Source organism: Terrapene carolina, unplaced genomic scaffold (assembly GCF_002925995.2).
Source record: "Terrapene carolina triunguis isolate 2854851 unplaced genomic scaffold, T_m_triunguis-2.0 Scaffold88, whole genome shotgun sequence".
Taxonomy (NCBI): Eukaryota; Metazoa; Chordata; order Testudines; family Emydidae; genus Terrapene; species Terrapene triunguis.
In genome coordinates, this window is record NW_020664439.1 from 26,585,326 (window position 1) to 26,605,510 (window position 20,185).

Consider the following 20,185-nt stretch of genomic DNA (forward strand, 5'->3'; position numbering starts at 1 on the left):
TCCCCTCCCTCCTATTAAAGAATACAATGATACCTAGCTCTTATATAATGCTTTTCATCAGTAGATCTCAAAGTGCTTTATGAATGAGATATAATTATCCCCACTTTATGGGTAAACAGGCACAGGAGTACACTAAAGTGAAGTGACTTGTCCAAGATCACCAAGCAGAGCAGGGAATAGAGTGGAGGTCGTCTGAGTTTCAGTGTTCTATCTACTAGGCTACAGTACTTCATTAAAATCATTGAAGGGGCATTGAGTGGGTTAAGTCATGAATGTCTATATAGTGCTTTGAGATCATCAGATGGAAGCAGTTATTGGGGAGTTTTGGATATTTACCAGTGCCAGATTTGCAGCCATGTTTTTATACAGAGGTGCAAGAAGAGCACAATACCAGGACTGATTCAGCCAGTGCTGCCAATCCTGCAGCTACAAGAGAAACTCCTAATTATGGTGACCCACCAAGGCTAGTGAAATGGTTACCATACTTACTGCTCATTATTATAATTTAATATTTATATTAGGGTAGTGCCCAAAAGCCCCAAACAGGACGGTGGCCCATTGTGCTAGGCACTGCACAAACACACAGAGAGGCCCATTGAAATCTGAGACTGTGTCTCCATGTGGAGGCGAGGGTCCATCCAGACAGATCAAGTTGCAATATCAGGGACAAATATTGCACGGGATGAAGCATGAGGTGTTGACTTAGACTTCTGTGAGCCCTCTGTGAAATAAAATCATCTTCCACTTTGACGTGGCCTTGGCTGGAGCATATCACAGGTTACCATGCCTCCCCTGTTTTATAGAAAATCTCCATTCCCCAAACTGCTTCCACAAGCACAAACACCAGTTCAGACTCATTACCTATCATCCCTTCCTTTTGAGGCACTTAATCTCTGTAGCTGACACTGTATAGGAGTCCGGGCCAGGTAAGGAATTCAGGAGAAAGAGGTTTGTTCACCAAATCTTAGGAATGAAGTTGAATAATTTCTCAACGGAACCCAAATTTACTGGAGGCAGACCTGAATACAATTAATGTAAGTTCTATTTATTGGCTTGATTTGTCAATGGGCAGAAGATGAAAATGGTGAGTTTTTATTTACTTGGCATAAAATCCAACAAAACACTGCAATCTGAACTCAAGGACAGGGTCAGAAAACCATCTCTAATCTGATAAATATGTATTTGCAAATTCTATTTACTTTACTGGGCTTCCTTTCAGAAAACAATTCAAAGAAATGCACTATCATCCTAATCTATTTCAATGTTAATCGAACTAACCTTAAATCCACATGAAACAGCTGCTTCAACACATCTGATATGGACAATGACACTGAGTCGAGACAGCTGTTTAAATATTTATCAAGCTAGCCTTTTGGCATTTAGATTCTATGAATATTTTCTGGTATTACTATATACATCTGATTTTGTTTTACCCTTTCAATTCCATGTAAATGAGACCACATGTGAAACGAATGGAAAAAACAATATATCAAAGCCATTCCTACAAATCTGGAACACTCTAATATTTCAGAAGTACTATCTTGCTGCATTATATCATCCGCCCTTTCAAGAAAGTATGCACTGTTGTCTTATGAGGCTTTCCCCAAGGCTTTTCAATCAATCAGCAGGATTACAAATCAATCTCTTTTGGGGATCGTTGTAATATATGTTTTAATGAACTCTACTGCCAGGCCTACAACAAGGTTCAATTCATAAGAAAACAAAAACCATAATTGTCATATGCAGCTATTCCTAGATTAGACTGTGGAATATTAGGGTCATTAGTATATTAGGAATCCAAGGGGAACTGAGGGTTTAAAAGAAAACCTGATGTTGAAAGTGTGTCTAGTCTAGGTCAGCCTAGATGATCTGGTTGTCTCTTATGGCCTTAAACTCCACATCTGTATGCTTAGTAACATCTGTATATATAAATCACTTTATTATACAAGCTGGGTGCAGCAAATTAATAGCCCAGTCCTAAAATCTTTACCTGACAAAAAAGCCCATTGGGCCAAATTCTACTCTCAATTACAGCTGCATAAATCTTCAGTAATTCCATTGACTTCCATGGGATCTTTGCTCAAAATAAACACTTATCCATAGTAACAGAAAACAAACAAAATTTAACCAATCCTTGCTGAACCCTAGGTAAAGCAAATGATAATTCCCTCGTTGGGTACCTAGGAATCCCTGATGTGTCCACTCACGCTTGGCCCTGTATTACCCTGTGACCTCTACTGTGCCTCCCTCATCACAAGGTATCCTTCTCACCCCAATTCTTGCTCCTTCAGCCTTAACTTGTGCCCTCTCCATCCCCCCTCCTTACATGTCTATTTCTTTATCCAAAGTTAAGGGAATATCACCAGTTTCAGTTCACTATTTGGAGTGCCAAGTGTTTAGCATCGTGTCCCATTAACCATCTGTCTGTCTTGGAAGTGTGTGGCACAGGAAGGTGAATATCTCCAGCTGGTGCTTGGAGGTATACAGCTTCCAAGCTGGTGCTCCTGTGATCTGCAGGGCTTCCCCATAATGACCAGAGGAGCTGCTCCTGGGGAAGTCTTCAAGAATCTCTCCCCTGAGAGGACAGGAGAAGGAAAGGAGTAGCTTGGCCAAGAGCTCCCTTTCATCAGAATGAAGAAAAAGAAATTCACCATAAGCTGTTGGAGATTGCCAAAAATCCCTTGAGGAGGGGGGTGGGAGGCTGCTATTATAGGGATATTACAAAGGCCCCCCAATATTGGTAGAGCAGAAAAGGACCTCCTCAAAATATTGTTTAACAGTGATGTAATAAAATGATCGAATAGCTTTACTCACATGCCACTCTCTAACACATAGATGCACTTGCGTTCCTTGGTCACTCTCCTTACCATGTGACTGGAGAAGAGTGTACATTGCTTCCAGGGCCACATGTCAATCTGTTGCTGCACATAAGCTGGGAGTACCAGGATGTGTCAGCAAATCGGCTCACAGATTCTTCTATCGATCACATAAATGGTGGCTTCAAGTGCAGGGTTTAAGTGTCTTCCTCACCTTAGCAGCTTAGCAGCCATCCGGAAGGTTCGCAGAAAATATTGAGTTGAGGCACTAAACAAAACTGGCATGTCACAGAAGGCACTCACTCCTTCGTGGGCTGGTGCCCGTAACTAGGAAATGTGACCATTATCCTGTGATATGGTTTTAATGCATTCATCAAAACTTCACATAGGTATTCTTGTCTTCCACTGTGAGCGAATTATTAGTTCCCAATAAAGTCAGTGATTAGTATCACTGGTATAGTTGTGTAAGCTTCTCCAGACAGCTCTCTCTATGTCCCTCACTCCTGAACCACATCTCCCCTGCTATTCTACACACAGGGTTTTTTTCCAGATGCACCACCTGTACCAAATTTGGTATTGATTTGATAATGTGCACAAATGGACGCTAATATGAGAAAATCATTTTCATCTGCCACCAAAGAGTCAATTTCTTCTCTCCTTATGCAGACAGTCCTATTGAATTTAATGGGATTGCTTGTGGTAAGGCCCAATCCAACTTCCATTGAGTCAAGTCCCAATTACTCTGATGGGAACTAGATTGGATTCTGAGTGAGGAGACCAGAATCTGTCCCTAGAATTGGATTTAAACACCAAAGATCAAGAGTTAAGTTGACACCTAGCTACATGTTTATTAGACAATACTTTAAGCTTTCAGGCCTTATAAAGCCTAAGTCATGCTTATACTACAAACTACATCAAGAATTCTTGCCACATAAATATAGCAGATTTTTCTAACTCCCTTTCATCCTCCAAAGGACCTTATGGATTTATTCAGAGGTATGTTTGTGTGATTGCATTTTAAATGAGAAAAGAGAATTTTTTTTTGGAAAATTTATTTAGAGAATAAACATTATTCCAGAGTTAGGTTTTTTTTCCCCACAATTTATTTTTTAATTTAGTATTTCCTTTCTACTGCAAGACATTAAAGATGATCCATGTACTGGTTAGAGGTGTCTTGCATCCCACATAGTTTACTTTTCCCAGGTATACTTCTGTATCTAGGTCACCAACTCCATTTGGCACTGTCTGTCATCACCAAAAATAAGGATTCTGGATATTTTACTTCCAAGGAGGCTGAATTTCAAGATGGTTAGGAACTAGTGGTTTGGAGTGTAGGCAAATACCTTACCTACCACTGGACTCCAAATACCACTCAGTTCAGAAGTATCTGAACCAACCTCATATCTATGTTGTAGAGAGAAAGTGTATATCATGCCTACATTGTGGTATTAAAACACAACTTGTACAGTGCCTATTTTAAGGACTAGACATTTCCATTTAACTTCTGGGTTCTTCCAATCAAGGTCATTGTGAAATCTTCTTTCCTGCAGGACAAAAAATTCCCTTATTAAAAAGGTAGCACTGCAAATTGTAGGAAGTGTTGACTGAATATGTATACAAATAACTTACCTTTATCAAGAGAAGACTATGTAAACCATTAACACACAACCCACAATCCAGCCAACCACGAGAAGTGCAGGTACAACAAGACGTGAGTATGGGATTTCCCCTGAAGAGAGAGAATATAGAGTTTTATTCAGAAGGAGCATGACAGATAGGTCACGTTACACTAACTCTAAATCTGTTAAGTAAAACATATGAAAACTGTGATGATCTTAAAAAAAGACCAGTGAACCGAGACAACCAATAATAGATAATATTGAAAGCCTAAGGGATTTTTAATTACCATGTAAAATGATGATTGTACATGAAAAGACTCTTATTTAGCACAGTGATTTAGAAAATAGAAATCAAGTTTTAGGAAAATCTGTTTCTATTCTACCTCAGGATTTCAAGGAAAAAAATTTCACTGCTTCCAGCAAATAGCAAGTTTGTACTGCCCACAAGCTTACTACTGGGGGCTGGTCCACACTAAGCCCCCAGTTCGAACTAAGATACGCAACTTCAGCTACGTGAATAACGTAGCTGAAGTCAAAGTATCTTAGTTCGAACTTAAAGGTACTTACCGCGGGTCCACACACGGCAGGCAGGCTCCCCCGTCGACTCCGCCTACTCCTCTCGCGGAGCAGGATTACCGGCGTCGACGGCGAGCACTTCCGGGATCAATTTATTGCGTCTAGACAAGACGCGATAAATCGATCCCAGAAGATCGATTGCTTGCCGCCGAACCAGTGGGTAAGTATAGACGTACCCTGGGAATGGATCCACAGAAATACTTTGAGGTCAGGATGAGCCCACTTTAGTTCCCTTTTAAAAAACATTTCAAAATAAGTCCTCCTGCAATGAAAAATATTAGAAGTGTTTTGATAGCGTAAGACCATGCACCACACTGAGGTGACTGGATCACATTGGCAGTCTTGGTGGGGTAATCAACAGCTCAATGTTTTGCGAGTCTGACTGTGCTATTTCCTAAAGGTCACATTACAAATGATGGGCTGTATCCTGCAGGGTGGCAGCACAGAGTTCTTACAGAACAGCTGCTAAATTAACAGTAGGGCTGCTGAGTATGGTGCTTTGTTACTTGAGAGCCAGTTGGATGAAGTAAGATATGAGGAGCAGGCGCTGCAAGTTGGTGGGTCAACGAGAACACTATGCCCAGCATAAATCATAAGGCACTGAGCAGCTGGCTCTGTGGCAGGCTGTTTCATAGGAACCATCGGAAGCATTTATGTTAGTGGACGGGCAGTCCTAAGCACTGGTCACAAGCACAAGCCACTGCTCCTGGGACCTGATCCACAGTCCAGTGCAGTCAATGGAAAGGCCTACTGACTTCAAGAGACTTTGGATCAGAGACCTGGTTGACAGCAGGAGTAACTGAAAATCCTACTATGCCCTGCATTTGCCAGACAGCGCCTATGCTACTGCCATGCTCTCTTTCTCCCCATCGCCCTAGTTCTTCCTCTTCCTCAGTTGTGTGCATCTCAGAGCAAGGGGTTTGTTCAGATTGCTGAGCTCCCTGCTCTTTTCTGCACACTCCACGGAAGCTCCTCTGCACAGGAAAGGAGCAAACTGAGTGCTCTGCATCGCTGCCCTTCAGCAGCTTGCAAGATCGAGCGCAAAGAGCCTAATCCTGTGTGGGGTTTAGATGCTGCGTGTGATTATTGGAACTGGTTTCAGATAATGGTAGTCAATTTACTTCCCTGGAGTCTGAAACTTTTCTAGCAGAGAGGAACATTTTACAGAAGAGGTCATCCCTATATTACCCTCAGCCAATGGGGAAATCGAACAATTTAACAGAAGTTTGAAAGAGACTTTGCAAACAGCTAAACTGGAAGGGCGATTGTGGATACCCTTCACTACTGATTTCTTGGAAGCATACCGGGCTACACGACATGCCACAACGCAAAGATCACCCGCAGAGTTACTTCATGGGAAACAGATGACTACTAAACTGAACATTGCTGGATTGTTAAAGGCACGACCTGATGCCCCACACAAGGATGATGTGAGAAAGACAGTTGAACAGAACCAAGCAAAGTCTAAGGCTTTCACAGACAAACGGCGGGGTGCTAAGGAACCAAAGTTTGAGTGTGGTTCCTTTGTTAGAATACGAAAACCTGGAATCTTACGCGAAGGGGACCATAAATTCACAGCTTCTCTTAAAATCATAGAGAAGAAGGGACCTTACACCTATCGACTTTCTGATGGGCGGGTATGGAATGCTTCTTATCTTGCACCTGCCTATGCACCAAGAGGAGATTATGCCAACACCCAGTCTGCATTGGATGACTTCACTGTAGAACCAACACAACAAGACATTGCACTGGAACCGGGGCTTGAGAGACAGCCTGTCAGACTCAGACGACCACCTGCCTGGACTAAAGACTACGTTATGTAGTATCTACAGTGTTTTCAGTGTAATATTCCTGCCAACAGTATAGTGTCTTGTTTCATATTTGTTCCTGGGGTTAGAACAACCATGTTTATTTTAATTTGGAAAGTTTCTTAAGAGAGGAGGGAATGTGGTGTTTAGATGTTGCATGTGATTATTGGAACTGGGAGCACTGGCTGTTGGGAGTCTGAAAGCACAGGAAACAGGAAGGAGGGGGGAGGAGTTGAGGAGGCTGGGAGAGTTACAGAGTGTGCAGCTACAGCTTGGAAAAGAGACTTCCACTGTAAATAAAGTTCTGTTGAAGTTGTTAATACTTTGCTTGGTGAATACAACATCCTGCAACCCTCACTCCCATGAGAAGTCCTTATGAAGTCAAGGATTTCGCTAGTACAGGATATTTGCATGAATTAGGGTTTACTGGCTAAGTGCATCACTATGTAACTGGAAATGGACACTAAGCAGCCAGTCTTTCCATTCCTCACTCAGCTTCCTCCTTTTATCCAGAACTGTGTAAGGGCTCAGCTTTTCAGTCTTTACTCAGGTAAGACTCCCCCTAACATGAACAGGATTGTGCCCAGGGTCTCAATGAACTCCTATTGCACTTGAGATGTCCGATCTGGCACAGGGCTGGAATGGGTTTACAGGGGGAGTAAAAACCACATTCTTTGGTCTTTAAGCCAGTGCTCAAGCCAATTTGCTCCTTGCACAGGCTTAAAAATCTTGATCTTACACCTCCCATGCCACTTAACCCCCAAATATCTCAGCAGATTTCACTGAATAGATTTTTTTATATTCTTTACAATGTGTACACACACACAAACCCTAAACTACCATTTAGATAGTCTGAATATGGTGTAGTGTGGAGCCACACTACACCATGGGGAGCTTGTGGAGGGATTGTGCAACCCCATGCAAAGGAGATGGTGTATGCTGCACCACCCTGTGCTGCGAGCCTGCTCTGAGGGCTGGTACAGATGGAGACAGGCTATAACTCTGCCTCGCTGTCCTCTCTGGGGTGCTATGTGCCTATGGGGTGCACTGAGGGAGGGGTCATTATGTGTCACTGTCTATGTCTATTCCCCTTGTATCCTTGTAAATGCTTGCCACAATATGGCAGATGCTGCATATGGGTGTCCATCTACATATCAAAAGACACACATGCTTTATGGTACAGAATAGAAACCATACAAATATGTTGGTCTTAAAAGAAATGTAAAGATTTTTCTCAGACCACTGCAAGACAACTGCAAAGACCACTGCAAGACCCCAGGCATTGAAGGCGAGGGCCGAAAATTCGACCTTGTCCTGAGTGCGCATGTGAGAGGTGGAGTGCATGGTCTTGTTCACATAGAAAGACTAGGTTCTTTGTACACAACTTCATGTATCTGTCTCAGGAATTCACTCCCTTTTCCCATTCCCACAGACACATCTGCGACTGTCTCCCAACCCAGCCTGTCAGCACACTCCCAGAGGCTAGCGCAGATTAGGCGGAGGAAGAAGAAGACGCGTGAAGACATGTTCTCAGAACTAATGGACTGCTCCCGAGCCCAGGCAGCCCAGCAGACACAGTGGAGGGAGAACTTGTCTGAAATGCACCGCGCAGTCATGGAACGGGAGGAGAGGTGGCGTCAGGAGGACCAGCAGGCTACTGAAAAGCTGCTTGGACTAATGAGGGAGCAAACGGACACACTCCGGCGCCTTGTGGATGTTCTGCAAGACCAGAGGCAGGAGGACAGAGCCCCGCTGCAGTCTATCTCTAACCGCCCTCCCCCGCCACCAAGTCCCACCCCCCCCTCACCCAAAGTACAAAGAAGGAGGGGCGGCAAGGGCCGTTAAAACTTTCTGTCAACCCCTGCAGACTGCTCTAGCAGTAGAAGGCTCTCATTCCCCAAAATTTGAGAAGTCCTTTCCCACCCACCTCACAGAAGCCCCCGTGCAAGTTTCACCCCCCACGTTTCATGTCTGGTTCATAATAAAATATTCGTTTCTGTTAATTACTGTTTCCATGACTTTCTTTTGGAGGACAGTCTGTCTGAAGGGGGGAAGGGGCTTGGTAATTGGACAGGACAGTCACCTTTAGCAGGGTACAGAGGCGGGGTCAGGTCCAGCATCAGGACACATAGACAGTGCAGTCACTAGCGACCCTGGTCAGTCTGGGAGGTGGTTTTCATGTCCTGGGGGGGATTGGGGGGTTGCTCTGTGACTTTGTGGCGGGGGAGGGCAGTTACAGATCTTATGCAGCGGTCCTTATCCTGGCTCACAGATCCACGCAGCAGGGGATCTGTAACCCTACTCCCCCTGCCAGAAAGTCACATAGCCGACACATACACGCAGCCCCCCCCAGGAGTGCTGGCAGGCTCCGTTGAAATAACCAGTCCAGCACTGCGGAGCCTGTCATTCCTGGAGTTTAGAAGCATCATTTGCATCAGAACACTAAACCCGCCCCCCGCCACAGTCTGCGTCCCCAGTTTAAAACATTCCCGCGAAAACAGTAATACAGACAACGGTGTTCATTAACAAAATAGAACTGATTTTATTTCTTGGGAAGGGGAAGGGGGTGAAGGGGGTATGTAACTGGAGAGGATAGTCAACATGAACTGGGTAAAGAAACGGGGGCAGGTTCAGCTTCTGTGTCCACAAACTTAACAGTCACCGGTTACCCTGCTCAGTCTGGAACCTTGCTTTCAAAGCCTCCCGGATGCACAGCGCGTCCCGCTGGGATCTTCTAATCGCCCGGCTGTCTGGCTGGGCGTAATCAGCAGCCAGGCTATTTGCCTCAACCTCCCACCCCGCCATAAAGGTCTCCCCCTTGCTCTCACAGAGATTGTGGAGCACACAGCAAGCTGCTATAACAATGGGGATATTGGTTTCACTGAGATCACAGCGAGTCAGTAAGCTTCTCCATCTCCCTTTGAGACGGCCAAAAGCACACTCCACCACCATTCTGCACTTGCTCAGCCGGTAGTTGAACAGCTCTTTTTCTGTGTCCAGGGCGCCAGTATAGGGCTTCATGAGCCAGGGCATTAGCGGGTAGGCTGGGTCCCCGAGGATCACTGTAGGCATCTCCACATCCCCAAGAGTTATTTTGTGGTCCGGGAAGTAAATACCTTCCTGCAGCCGTCTAAACAGACCAGAGTTCCTGAACACGCGAGCGTCATGAACCTTGCCCAGCCATCCGACGATGTTGGTAAAACGTCCCCTATGGTCCACCAGTGCTTGCAGCACCATTGAAAAGTAGCCCTTTCTGTTAATGTACTGGCTGGCCTGGTGGTCCGGTTCCAGGATAGGGATGTGAGTCCCATCTATAGCCCCACCGCAGTTTGGGAATCCCATCGCGGCGAAGCCATCTATGATGGCCTGCGCGTTTCCCAGGGTCACTACCTTTGACAACAGTACCTTAACGATTGCGTTGGCTACTTGCATCACGACAACCCCCACGGTAGATTTGCCCACACCAAAGTGGTTCGAAACTGACCGGTAGCTGTCCGACGTTGCAAGCTTCCAGAGGGCTATGGCCACTCGCTTCTGGACAGTCAGGGCTGCTCGCATCCGGGTGTCACTGCGCTTCAGGGCAGGGGACAGCAACTCACAAAGTTCGAGGAAAGTCCCCTTCCGCATGCGAAAGTTTCGCAGCCATTGGGATTCATTCCAGACCTGCAGCACTATGCGGTCCCACCAGTCCGTGCTTGTTTCCCGGGCCCAGAATCGCCGTTCCACAATATCCACATGACCCATTGCCACCGTGATGTCCTGGGCGCTGGGGCTCGTGGTTTCTGACAGCTCTGTGCTACTCTCCGACTTCAGGCCATCACGGCAGTGCCGTAGCCTCCTCGCCTGATTTCTCTGCATCTGCCTCAGGGAAAGGTGTATGATAAGCTGCGAGGTGTTGAGAACGGCCACAACTGCAGCGATGGTCACAGCGTGATCCATGATCGCAGTGCTGTGGCGTCCGCGCTGTCACTGACCAGAAAAGTGCGCGAACTGATTTCCCGCCGGCGCTTTCATGGAGGGAGGGAGGGCGTTAGTGACGGACGGATGACGACACATTTTTTTACCCAGAAGGCATTGGCGGCTCGACCCAGAATTCCAATGGGCAGCGGGGACTGCGGGAACTGTGGGATAGCTGCCCACAGTGCACCGCTTCCAATATCGACGCTCGCCCCGTTAGTGTGGACTCACGAAGTCGAATTACTCTCCTTAGTGTGGACACACACGTTCGACTTTGCAATATCGATTCCACATATTCGATTTAAGTGAAATCGAACTACCCTCGTAGTGTAGACATACCCTAAGATTCTATTATTTCCCTGGGATAAGGAGACTTATTCCAACAAACTCTGAAGAAAGGACTAGTATGGGATCTGGTTATAAGAATATATAAATAACTCAGGAGCTTTTGTTGGCTTTGGGTCCTCAGTATCTAAGATGCATATATTGTTTACAATTACACAGCATGGAATATGTTGCTGCTTTGATAAAATATGGAATTTACTATTTTTTTATTTGTAACATCTATCCAAAGAGCAATAAGGGAATGTCATTCTTATAGGAAAATAATATTACAAAGAGAATTTCTGACTGGAGCAGAAAGTTACAACATTCTAAAATGAATGTGCTGTCAAACAAATCTTTTTCTAAAGAAGAGAAGCACTCTTTATAAAGTGATAATTCCAATTAAACAAATCAATCCATCTCCTGGGATAGTCAGCTCAGGTTAAAGAGGTGCTGGTTTGAGGAATCAATATCCCAAAGTGTCAATAATATGATGAAATAGTTAATAACCAGACATTCATGTATACTTGTATGCATGGATTAGAATGATAAAATAAACCTGTCAATCCTGCTTTTTAAGAATGTGTATTTGATGATATACTGCATACTACATCTTCTTAGATGTTAGAAGCCCCAGATGTCCACTGCCCACCTGCCAGACTCCTCTGACAGCTTCAATCCAATTATGTATTGTCAATACAAAATCTCTGACACACTGAAAATTCATTTTAATAACAAAATTAATAAAGGAAGAGCTCTGGTACTGATTGTTTTAGCAATTTTAATATTTAAATAATTAAAATCCTTTTATTTTTCAGTTAAGCGAGGTTGCCTCATAAATTGCCTGTCTGCTGCACTGAAGTATTGCAAGATCCAGGGACCTTAATGGAGAATTTTGATCCAGCATACAGTTGAGTACACAGGAGCTTGGTTAAAGATATAGCTATATAGGAGACAGTAACACTAGTTGATAGGGCACCAGGCTGGGCGTCAGGAGACCTGGGTTCTAGTCCTGACTCTACCACTGGTTTACTGTAAAATCTAGGCCAAATCATTTGTGTCTTCCTTTATCTATTTGTAAAATGGGAACACTGAGACATACCCTACTGATGTAAAGTACTTTGATATCTATGATTAAAACAGCTATATAAATACTAAATACACCTCTACCCCGATATAACACAAATTCAGATATAACGCGGTAAAGCAGCGCTCCGGGGGGGGACTGCGCGCTCCAGCGGATCAAAGCAAGTTCGATATAAAGCGAAGCGGTAAGATTTTTTGGCTCCCGAGGACAGCGTTATATCGGAGCAGAGGTGTATTATTATTTATTTTGCATAGTGGTTGAAATTAAAAAGTCAGCATTCACCAACAGTTATCACACAGCTGAATCTGAGATTAGCACCGTTCTCCCTGTACTTAGAAGATACCAATGGTGACTGTGTAGGTGACCGATTGTTCTCACTGGCTTTTACCATCTACAGATTTATAACATACAAACACTTAATACTACAAATAATAAATCAAACAGAACATTATTTCTACAAGTAAACAACTTGAGTAATTATATGTACCAACCGCCAACATGGTTACACCTAAAGTTGCTTTCCATCCACTCCTTGTGAAAATGGTGTAAATACAGCAGTGTCAGAATGTGTAAAATTCACTTTTTTATTGTCATTTGTTATGGGCACTCAATGCAAAAATAACTCATCGTGATTTCACTTTGCCCTGCTATTTGGGAACTGTGGAGCCACAACTTAGCCCATATAAAAACAAAAGGGTCTTATCTTTCTCACTTTTCCATACTCTCAGACTGTACCCACACAAACATTATTATTTATACACACACACACAATACATATACATGCACTGAATATATTGTTAAACACAAATCAAAATATTCATAATAGTTTAGGTAAATCTGAGACTCCTGTCAACTTCAAAAGTACATGTCTGGCTGAATAGATTGCAACTACAGTACTATTGTTAAAATAACAACTGAGATGACTACTGCTGAAAGAGATCAAAGAGAAAAAAGTGTTCTCTGGTTTTCAGTGTGTTGGTGTATTTGACAATACTTTGCATATAGTCATTTTCAGTGTTTAACCTATAAAGTCAGTCACTTTCCCTTATTGTTAGTCTTTCATGGGGACAGAATTTTAAAAAACAGGAAAATGTGATTGTAAAAGCACAAAAACTGCCAGTGAGATTCAGAAGCAGAAGACTTCAAAATACTTTTAACCCTATTTTTTTTTTTAGCAGATTGGATTTCAAATTGACTCTATTCCTTTACTGAAAAGTAAAATATACAATACATCATCTAGGAATTAGTAGCTTACAAGTACCTTAATATCTTTGCACTATACTGCTATACTTATGCATTTTAAACATACATTAATACATTATTTATCTGTGCATCTTACCTAGTTCTGCCATTCCTCCTGCCACTAGATTTATTGACAAGTTTTAAGGTTTGCCTCTGCAGTTGTTACTGTGAGCTTTTGGATGCTTTAAATAGAGCAATATTTGGAATGTACTGCAGCTGCTTTTTCACTGATGCCAATTTTCTGCTATATGCATTCAATTGTTTGAAAAGAGTTCAGGGTCTTAGAGTTTACAACTTGCAGTTCTTGTTAATTTACAGGACTGTGTTAAAGAAAGATAAATAGAGGTTAATTTTTGCATGGACAATGAAATGAGGGCTGAAGTTTGATTTATGGTGTCTTAGCTTAGTTTCAGCATTTTACTGTGTAATATTCATGAATATCACTTTATTTAGAGCAAGACTGGGATCCAATTTGCTCTTGAATTCCCAATCCTCCTTAATTCCATTCCCTGATAAGAAGACATCCTGTACATTGTGTGTTACTATTATTTTCTATGCACCAACATTGAGCTTGGCACTGCACAGGACAGGAGAGAAAAGTAGACATAGTCCCTAACCCTAAGAATTTACAATCTATAATCCTGTTTCTCTTATTCATGTGAGTAAGTACATTCAGTGGAGACACTCACATGAATGACGCAAGAAGTATTTGGCCATAAATATAACATATAAATGGGTAATTTAATAAAAATGGTTACAAGCTGCAATCTCTAATAATGCAGGGGGGAAACATAGGAATTGTTGCCAGCTGTGTGCCAAAAAGCTAAACTGTATGAGTTGTATGAAGGGGGAAATCCACATACAGATGATTAGGAAATGTTCCTGGCCATAGCTTTTTCACTGATTCATTAAGGATCTCTTTAGAGATCATTAGCTACATGGAATCCAGTATTAAATACAGATTATTCCACAGCAGATTGGAGATTGTTATATGTGCAGGTTCAATTGTACATTATCAATAAACACTAAACAGGATGTTTTTCTCTATTTTGCTTCAGGGTTAGGATGACATTATTTAATTTTCAGCAAGATTATGTCCTCCAGAAAAATTAATTTGAGATGCAATCCCAGTTGAGAGCTGTGCCTAAATGCCAACAAAGTGAAGAGTCCTCCCTGTGGTTTTGAAATGTCGCAAAATGACAGTGTTGTTCAAAAAAGTCATCATCTATAACAAGCTTTACTGGATGTTTTGCGGATTATCTGATCCAGATGTTTGCACTGGAAGTAATTTAGAAGAACTGATTGTACTGTCCCAAAGCTCTGCCCCCGCTCTACCTTCATGTGACATCAAAATCAAATGGTGCTCACAGCATATTATGCAGATCTTCATAACATAATTATCCCTTTCCATATGTGTTTTAATCAGCAGTGAAATAACTAACATTGTTGACCTTTAAAATGTTATCATTGTGCTTCAGCATTAACTCCTTATTAAGATGGATGTGGCGCTCAGACCTTTCTTAAAGCAACTGTATCAGACTGACCGCAGACTCTGAAAGTTTAAATATTGGAGCACAAGATGGTATCCACCAGAGACAGGCAACAACTCATGAAGCCATTGTGAGCTAAATGGTTCTAAAACCTGCCTACAGCACATGCACTTGCTCTTTTAAAAGGGGTGGAGTGGTGTAAATGAAACCTAAAAGCCCAGGCTCCTGCGGGATGAGGGTTTCCCTGGCACAGGCAATGTGGGAGACAACCGTACGCCTCCTTTCCAAGGACTCTCACAAGCCCAGTGTAGGAGGCATGCCAGATATGGAGATTCTGGGCAGAACTGCAGCCCATAGGGACAGGAAAGACTGCCATAACTTAGAAAATAAATTCCCACGTAAAAGGCAGTCAAAAGTGTGCTCACCATTGTATACGGGGTAAGAGCTCTTTTTCCTGTAACAATGGAAACTATGGGCCCCATACTGTGTATATTTGGTATCTGTGTGCAAAATAATCTCATCTGGGATGAACAAGAAAAGTGAGTGACGATGAGATAATTGAAATGGAATGATTTCTATTTTTATAGTCAGTGTCTTAGAAACCACACTAGGACACACAAAGTGACTTAGCTGCACTCAACTCAGGCATAACTTTATTGAAGTCAATAGAGAGGATGAATTTAACGTATTATGTATCTATTTCCCATCTTGCTGTCAACAATCCTTGTTTCCATGCCTGTTCACTTCAGCATGGTTTCTAAGTTGATGACCACAGAAAAACAATGAAACCAAACATCACCCACTGAAGTTCCCACCAGTCTCCAGTATCAAATGTCTGACTAGTTTTCTGATTTCTCTTTCTGCCACTCTGTATTTGACTGATTCACCGCTGCTTTACTTTATCTTAAGGAAGAATTACTACATGGACATAAAACAGGAGTAATACTTTAAAAAGGGCCAGAGCAGTGTAAAGGGGACTTGGGTGCATCAGGCCCATGCTGTCCTGTTTAGGTAGGTATATTTTTTCCTGTATTTACCTTAAACCATTCTCCATGTGTGCCAACTGTTAGCTTTCCTACTTTGCTTTTCCTAACTTCTCTTTTATTCATTTTAAATTATTTGGGCCAAAGCATGCCATAAAAAGTGGAAAAATTATATCCAAGATTAATGGTGTGGGGGGGAAAAACCCAAATTCTAGAACATGTTGGAAAAATTTTGTCCCCTGCAGAAAATGTCAACATTTCAGCCAAAACCAAACTGAAAAATTTTTATTTGAAAATGTTGTTGGGATGCCTCATGAGAGTTGTTGTTTGGGTGTCTCAAACCCCATTCATCTCCATGGGCTGGGCTCCCTGATTGGACTACATATCCCTTGATGGACCACAATCTACCCTCTTGCTGATCAGCCACAGTGGATCATGGAAGTTGCATGGCTCTGGTTCATCATGGGAGATGTCGTCCAGCTGGGGAGCCAGAGAAGAATGGAAGTATGAGATCCCCTAACTACAACTCCCATGAGGCACCACAGTGGCATTTCTGAATCAAAATCTTTGGGTTTAGCTGAAAGTTTTCAGTTATTGGCCCAAACCCGTTAGTTTTCAGATGTTTAGTTTTTTGACAAAACGTCAAAAATTTCTGTGGAAAGGCAAGCACTTTTCACAAAAAATATTCATTTAGTCAAAAACCCAATTTTCCCATAAAAAGCCATTTTGATGGAAAATCTTTGAGCACCTCTACAATTCCCTTTCGGAGAAGGGTTAGCTCTCATAAGGAAGTACCACACAATGCAGCCTTTAAATCATATGGAATTCTGTCCCCAAGCCAATGGAATTTGGGACTTCTATGTGGACTGCCACTCCTTCCACATAACTCCTGGGCCATAACTCTCTTCAAGCAGACTGGCCAACCCAATGGTCATATTATTATTGGTCCATCTGTCCATGGCTGCATTCCTTGCCACCCTTTTCAAATGGTGGATGAAGGTACGGATTGCAAAGTAAAACTGCTACTGACATCTGCTGCTACTTATATGGGTTTTCCCTGGGGAATATATGCTCCTAGACTGGCTGCTCCTCAACTGTTGCTCCCCTTCAGCCACAATATCCAAAATTATGTGCAACGTTTAAATGGGCTCAGCGGGTTTGCAGTGATGCCATGTAGGTTTCATTCTACTCATCCCATTTGGCTGGAATCTGTGGTATGGTTTGCTTTCCTCCATGCAGTGCAATGGAGTGGAGAAAAGGCCCTTATCCTGATTACACACACACACACACACACACACACACACACACACACACACACACACACACACACACTCTCTCTCTCTCTCTCATTCCTGTCTGATAATCATCCAACTATGTTCTTTTCCATGTATATGCTTCTGTTTCAACCCCTTTCTGCTAAAGTAGTTTTTTCTTCATAACCCCTGCAGAAAACCTCAGTATGCCACAGCTAACCTTCTGTTCTGTTATCTGCATTGTATTCAGAATGGAGAGCAGTTTTATTCCATTTAATGGCCACAGTCCTCTACATTCTCTATAGAAATCAGAGATTACATTATTTTCCCTTGATACCCGAAAGATTAAAAAAAAAAAAACTTACTGAAATATTGAGCCCATCACTGAAGCACAGCTGCTTCGGTCAATTTGTGCTTAGATCTCCTACATTCTTGTGTTTTTAAATGTATGTCAGGGGCACCCAGACCTCTGGGTGAGTGCTTTCTGTGGTGGAGTTTCCATTGCTACAGGTACCATGGAGACAGAAAGCCTGATTCTCCTATCGCCTACATCAGTTTTACACTAGTGTGTCTGGTGACATCAATGAAGTTACTCCTGAATTACCTGAGGGCAGGATAAGGCCTGTAGAATCTGCAAGCTCCTGCTCAGTAGAACCATGAGGCTGATTTCCTGCAGGATTCTGCAGAACTTCCAGCACCTGCAGAAATGTGCCATCTACTTTTCAATGAAGGCTCCTCTGGTCTCCTCAAAGAACATGAAGGGTCTGATCCTATGACCACTGAAGAGGATGGAAAGACCCCCCACTGGCTTTTATAGGCAGTGGGTCAGTCTGACTGTACATTTTTGCTCTCATAAATCTAACTAGTCTGGTTATTATACAGTTGCTGCATCCTAAATTTGATTTATTTCATTGAACTATTCCTAGGATCCTATTGTTCAGAGTTCTTCAGTTTATAAACAGCCATTCCTCACCCCGGTGGTCTAGCAGAAGTGAAGTTAGCATAGAGGGATTATTAATTACAAAACCTGGGCAGCAAGACTCATTCTCTCTTCCAAGAGGAAAATAATCTCCCAACTGGGAGATATTAACCTCTCTTCCAAATTCTTCAGCATTACTAGAGATCTCAGAATGTAATCACCTTATAAAATTACAGGATAAACAACCAGCACAACTCAGGTCTGTTTCACTCAGAAGTTTCAACTTTTGCTGGCTTTAAAACCATCTGTTTTTTCATAGGCCTCTGAGGAGCTATTCTTCTAGCACAGTTGGTCAAACACAGTGTTCCCTATCAGATCTTTGTTTATAATACTTCCTAAAGATGTCAGGATTTAATAAAACAGGTCCCAAGCCTTTTCCAATCTATACTACATCCTAGTAAAATCTCTAAGTGAAGCATTTAAAACCCAAAGAGATTTTCTAGGTATTGACTAAATCTTTCTTTCTTCAAGATAAACCAGAATTTTAATCTAGAGTCTCATCCAGGAACTTTCTTCTAAATCTAGGTAGTGGCATATGCATCATCCCTATAGTATATCTGCTCCATTTTAAATCATATTTAAAGCCTCTAAAGGCATTTCCCTTTTTCTTTCTTACCACTTTACGTGCACAAATAAATAGCCCAATAAACCAACAAGGAATAAAAACCTGTATACAGTGTAGAATACAGAGACCTCTGATGGAGTCCAACAATGAGAGCTTGTAGGATCAACTATACAGCAATTTATACAGAGTAAATGGTTCCACTGGCTACTAACCATAGCCATCTTATTTTCCATTACTCACGTAGGAAAAAACAACATAAACAAAGAAGGAAAGAATGCAGTGGAGTAAACTGATGTAAAAGGGAACTAAATAGTCTACATCCCCTGTTTCTCTCTCTCTCTCTCTCTCTCTCTCTCTCACATGACTAACCTTTGCCGTCTAACCCCCAGATTCTGGTACCATTATTCATGTTAGGGTTTGACCTCAGTGGGGCTATTTGTGCAGTAAGAAACTACTTATTCAACAGCTCCATCAGAATCTGGCCCCTGATTTCTAGTTTTTGTGGCCCAGATGGTACAGCGTAATTTACTCTTCTGTTACCTTTGTTTGGGTTAAAACCTGGATTAGGCACAGTACAAAAATGAAAATTAATGTAGTGCTTTTAGATTACTCCTTAATAAAGAATGATGCAATGCTGTCTGAGTCACAGCTATCACTCCTTTTTAAGAAGACACTATGGACTGAATTAGCAAAGGTGCTGCAGATTAGTACTGAAGTTTTTGGCAGGGGTGTACGAATATGCCTACAGACTGCCCGTCAACACGTTGCTGGCTTTTGCAAATCATTCTTTCAAGTTCATGAGCAATACAATTCCCCTTAAAAAATGCCTGCCTCTCAGCAAGCATTGCATAAAGAGACTAATTTGGTTTTAGTCATTTAAAACAGGTACTTTGCAAAACAACTCATGAATCTATAATATTCTATTATGCTATGCATATCTCCCACACAACGCAATGTATTATTTCATGATGAGACAAGATTAAAGCCCAACCTTTAAATGCTTTTTCTAACTTTGGTGTTGAGGACAATAGTTTTTTTGGGAAAGTATCCAGTTCATTGTAGAAATATGATTCTGTTCCCTGTACAACACAGAAACATTTATTTAAAAACTCTGTGATGCAATACCGTCATTGTCTGCATAGCTGCTCCTATAAGAATTCTATTTGCTGTGCTTCTGCTAATTATATACCACATACACCTGATCTAGTGGAAATAATTTCTGCCATGAACAATGTATCCCCAACAAGACATGCTGACCTTCTTGAATTGGGACCTTTCCAGTCCTTGCTCTTTTGAGCAAGGACACAGAGTCAATGCTCTTTAAAACAACTTCAAGAACTAAATTAATTTAGCTGAAAGCATAAAAGGGATTATTTAGCAAATCTCGGGTGTGAAGTTCAGTTGTGTTACTCTACATTTTTTGTAAAATTACAATTTAAAATACTAGTTATTTGAAGCTACTAAACCACAGTACAGAATGCAAGAA

The 20,185-nt window shown here is 42.2% G+C and overlaps 1 protein-coding gene across 1 annotated transcript; it reads right to left on the reverse strand.

Annotated features, from left to right (window-relative positions):
* Positions 1–3,669: 3,669 nt before the first annotated feature.
* Positions 3,670–13,602, reverse strand: STRIT1 (small transmembrane regulator of ion transport 1). Its single transcript, XM_024192658.3, has 3 exons — positions 13,527–13,602; positions 4,446–4,545; positions 3,670–4,360 (listed from the first exon to the last, which is right to left on the reverse strand). Exons 1-2 carry the CDS (start codon positions 13,537–13,539, stop codon positions 4,451–4,453), a joined length of 108 nt encoding a protein of 35 aa, XP_024048426.1. The 5' UTR covers positions 13,540–13,602; the 3' UTR covers positions 3,670–4,360; positions 4,446–4,450.
* Between the last annotated feature and the right edge of the window lie 6,583 nt (positions 13,603–20,185).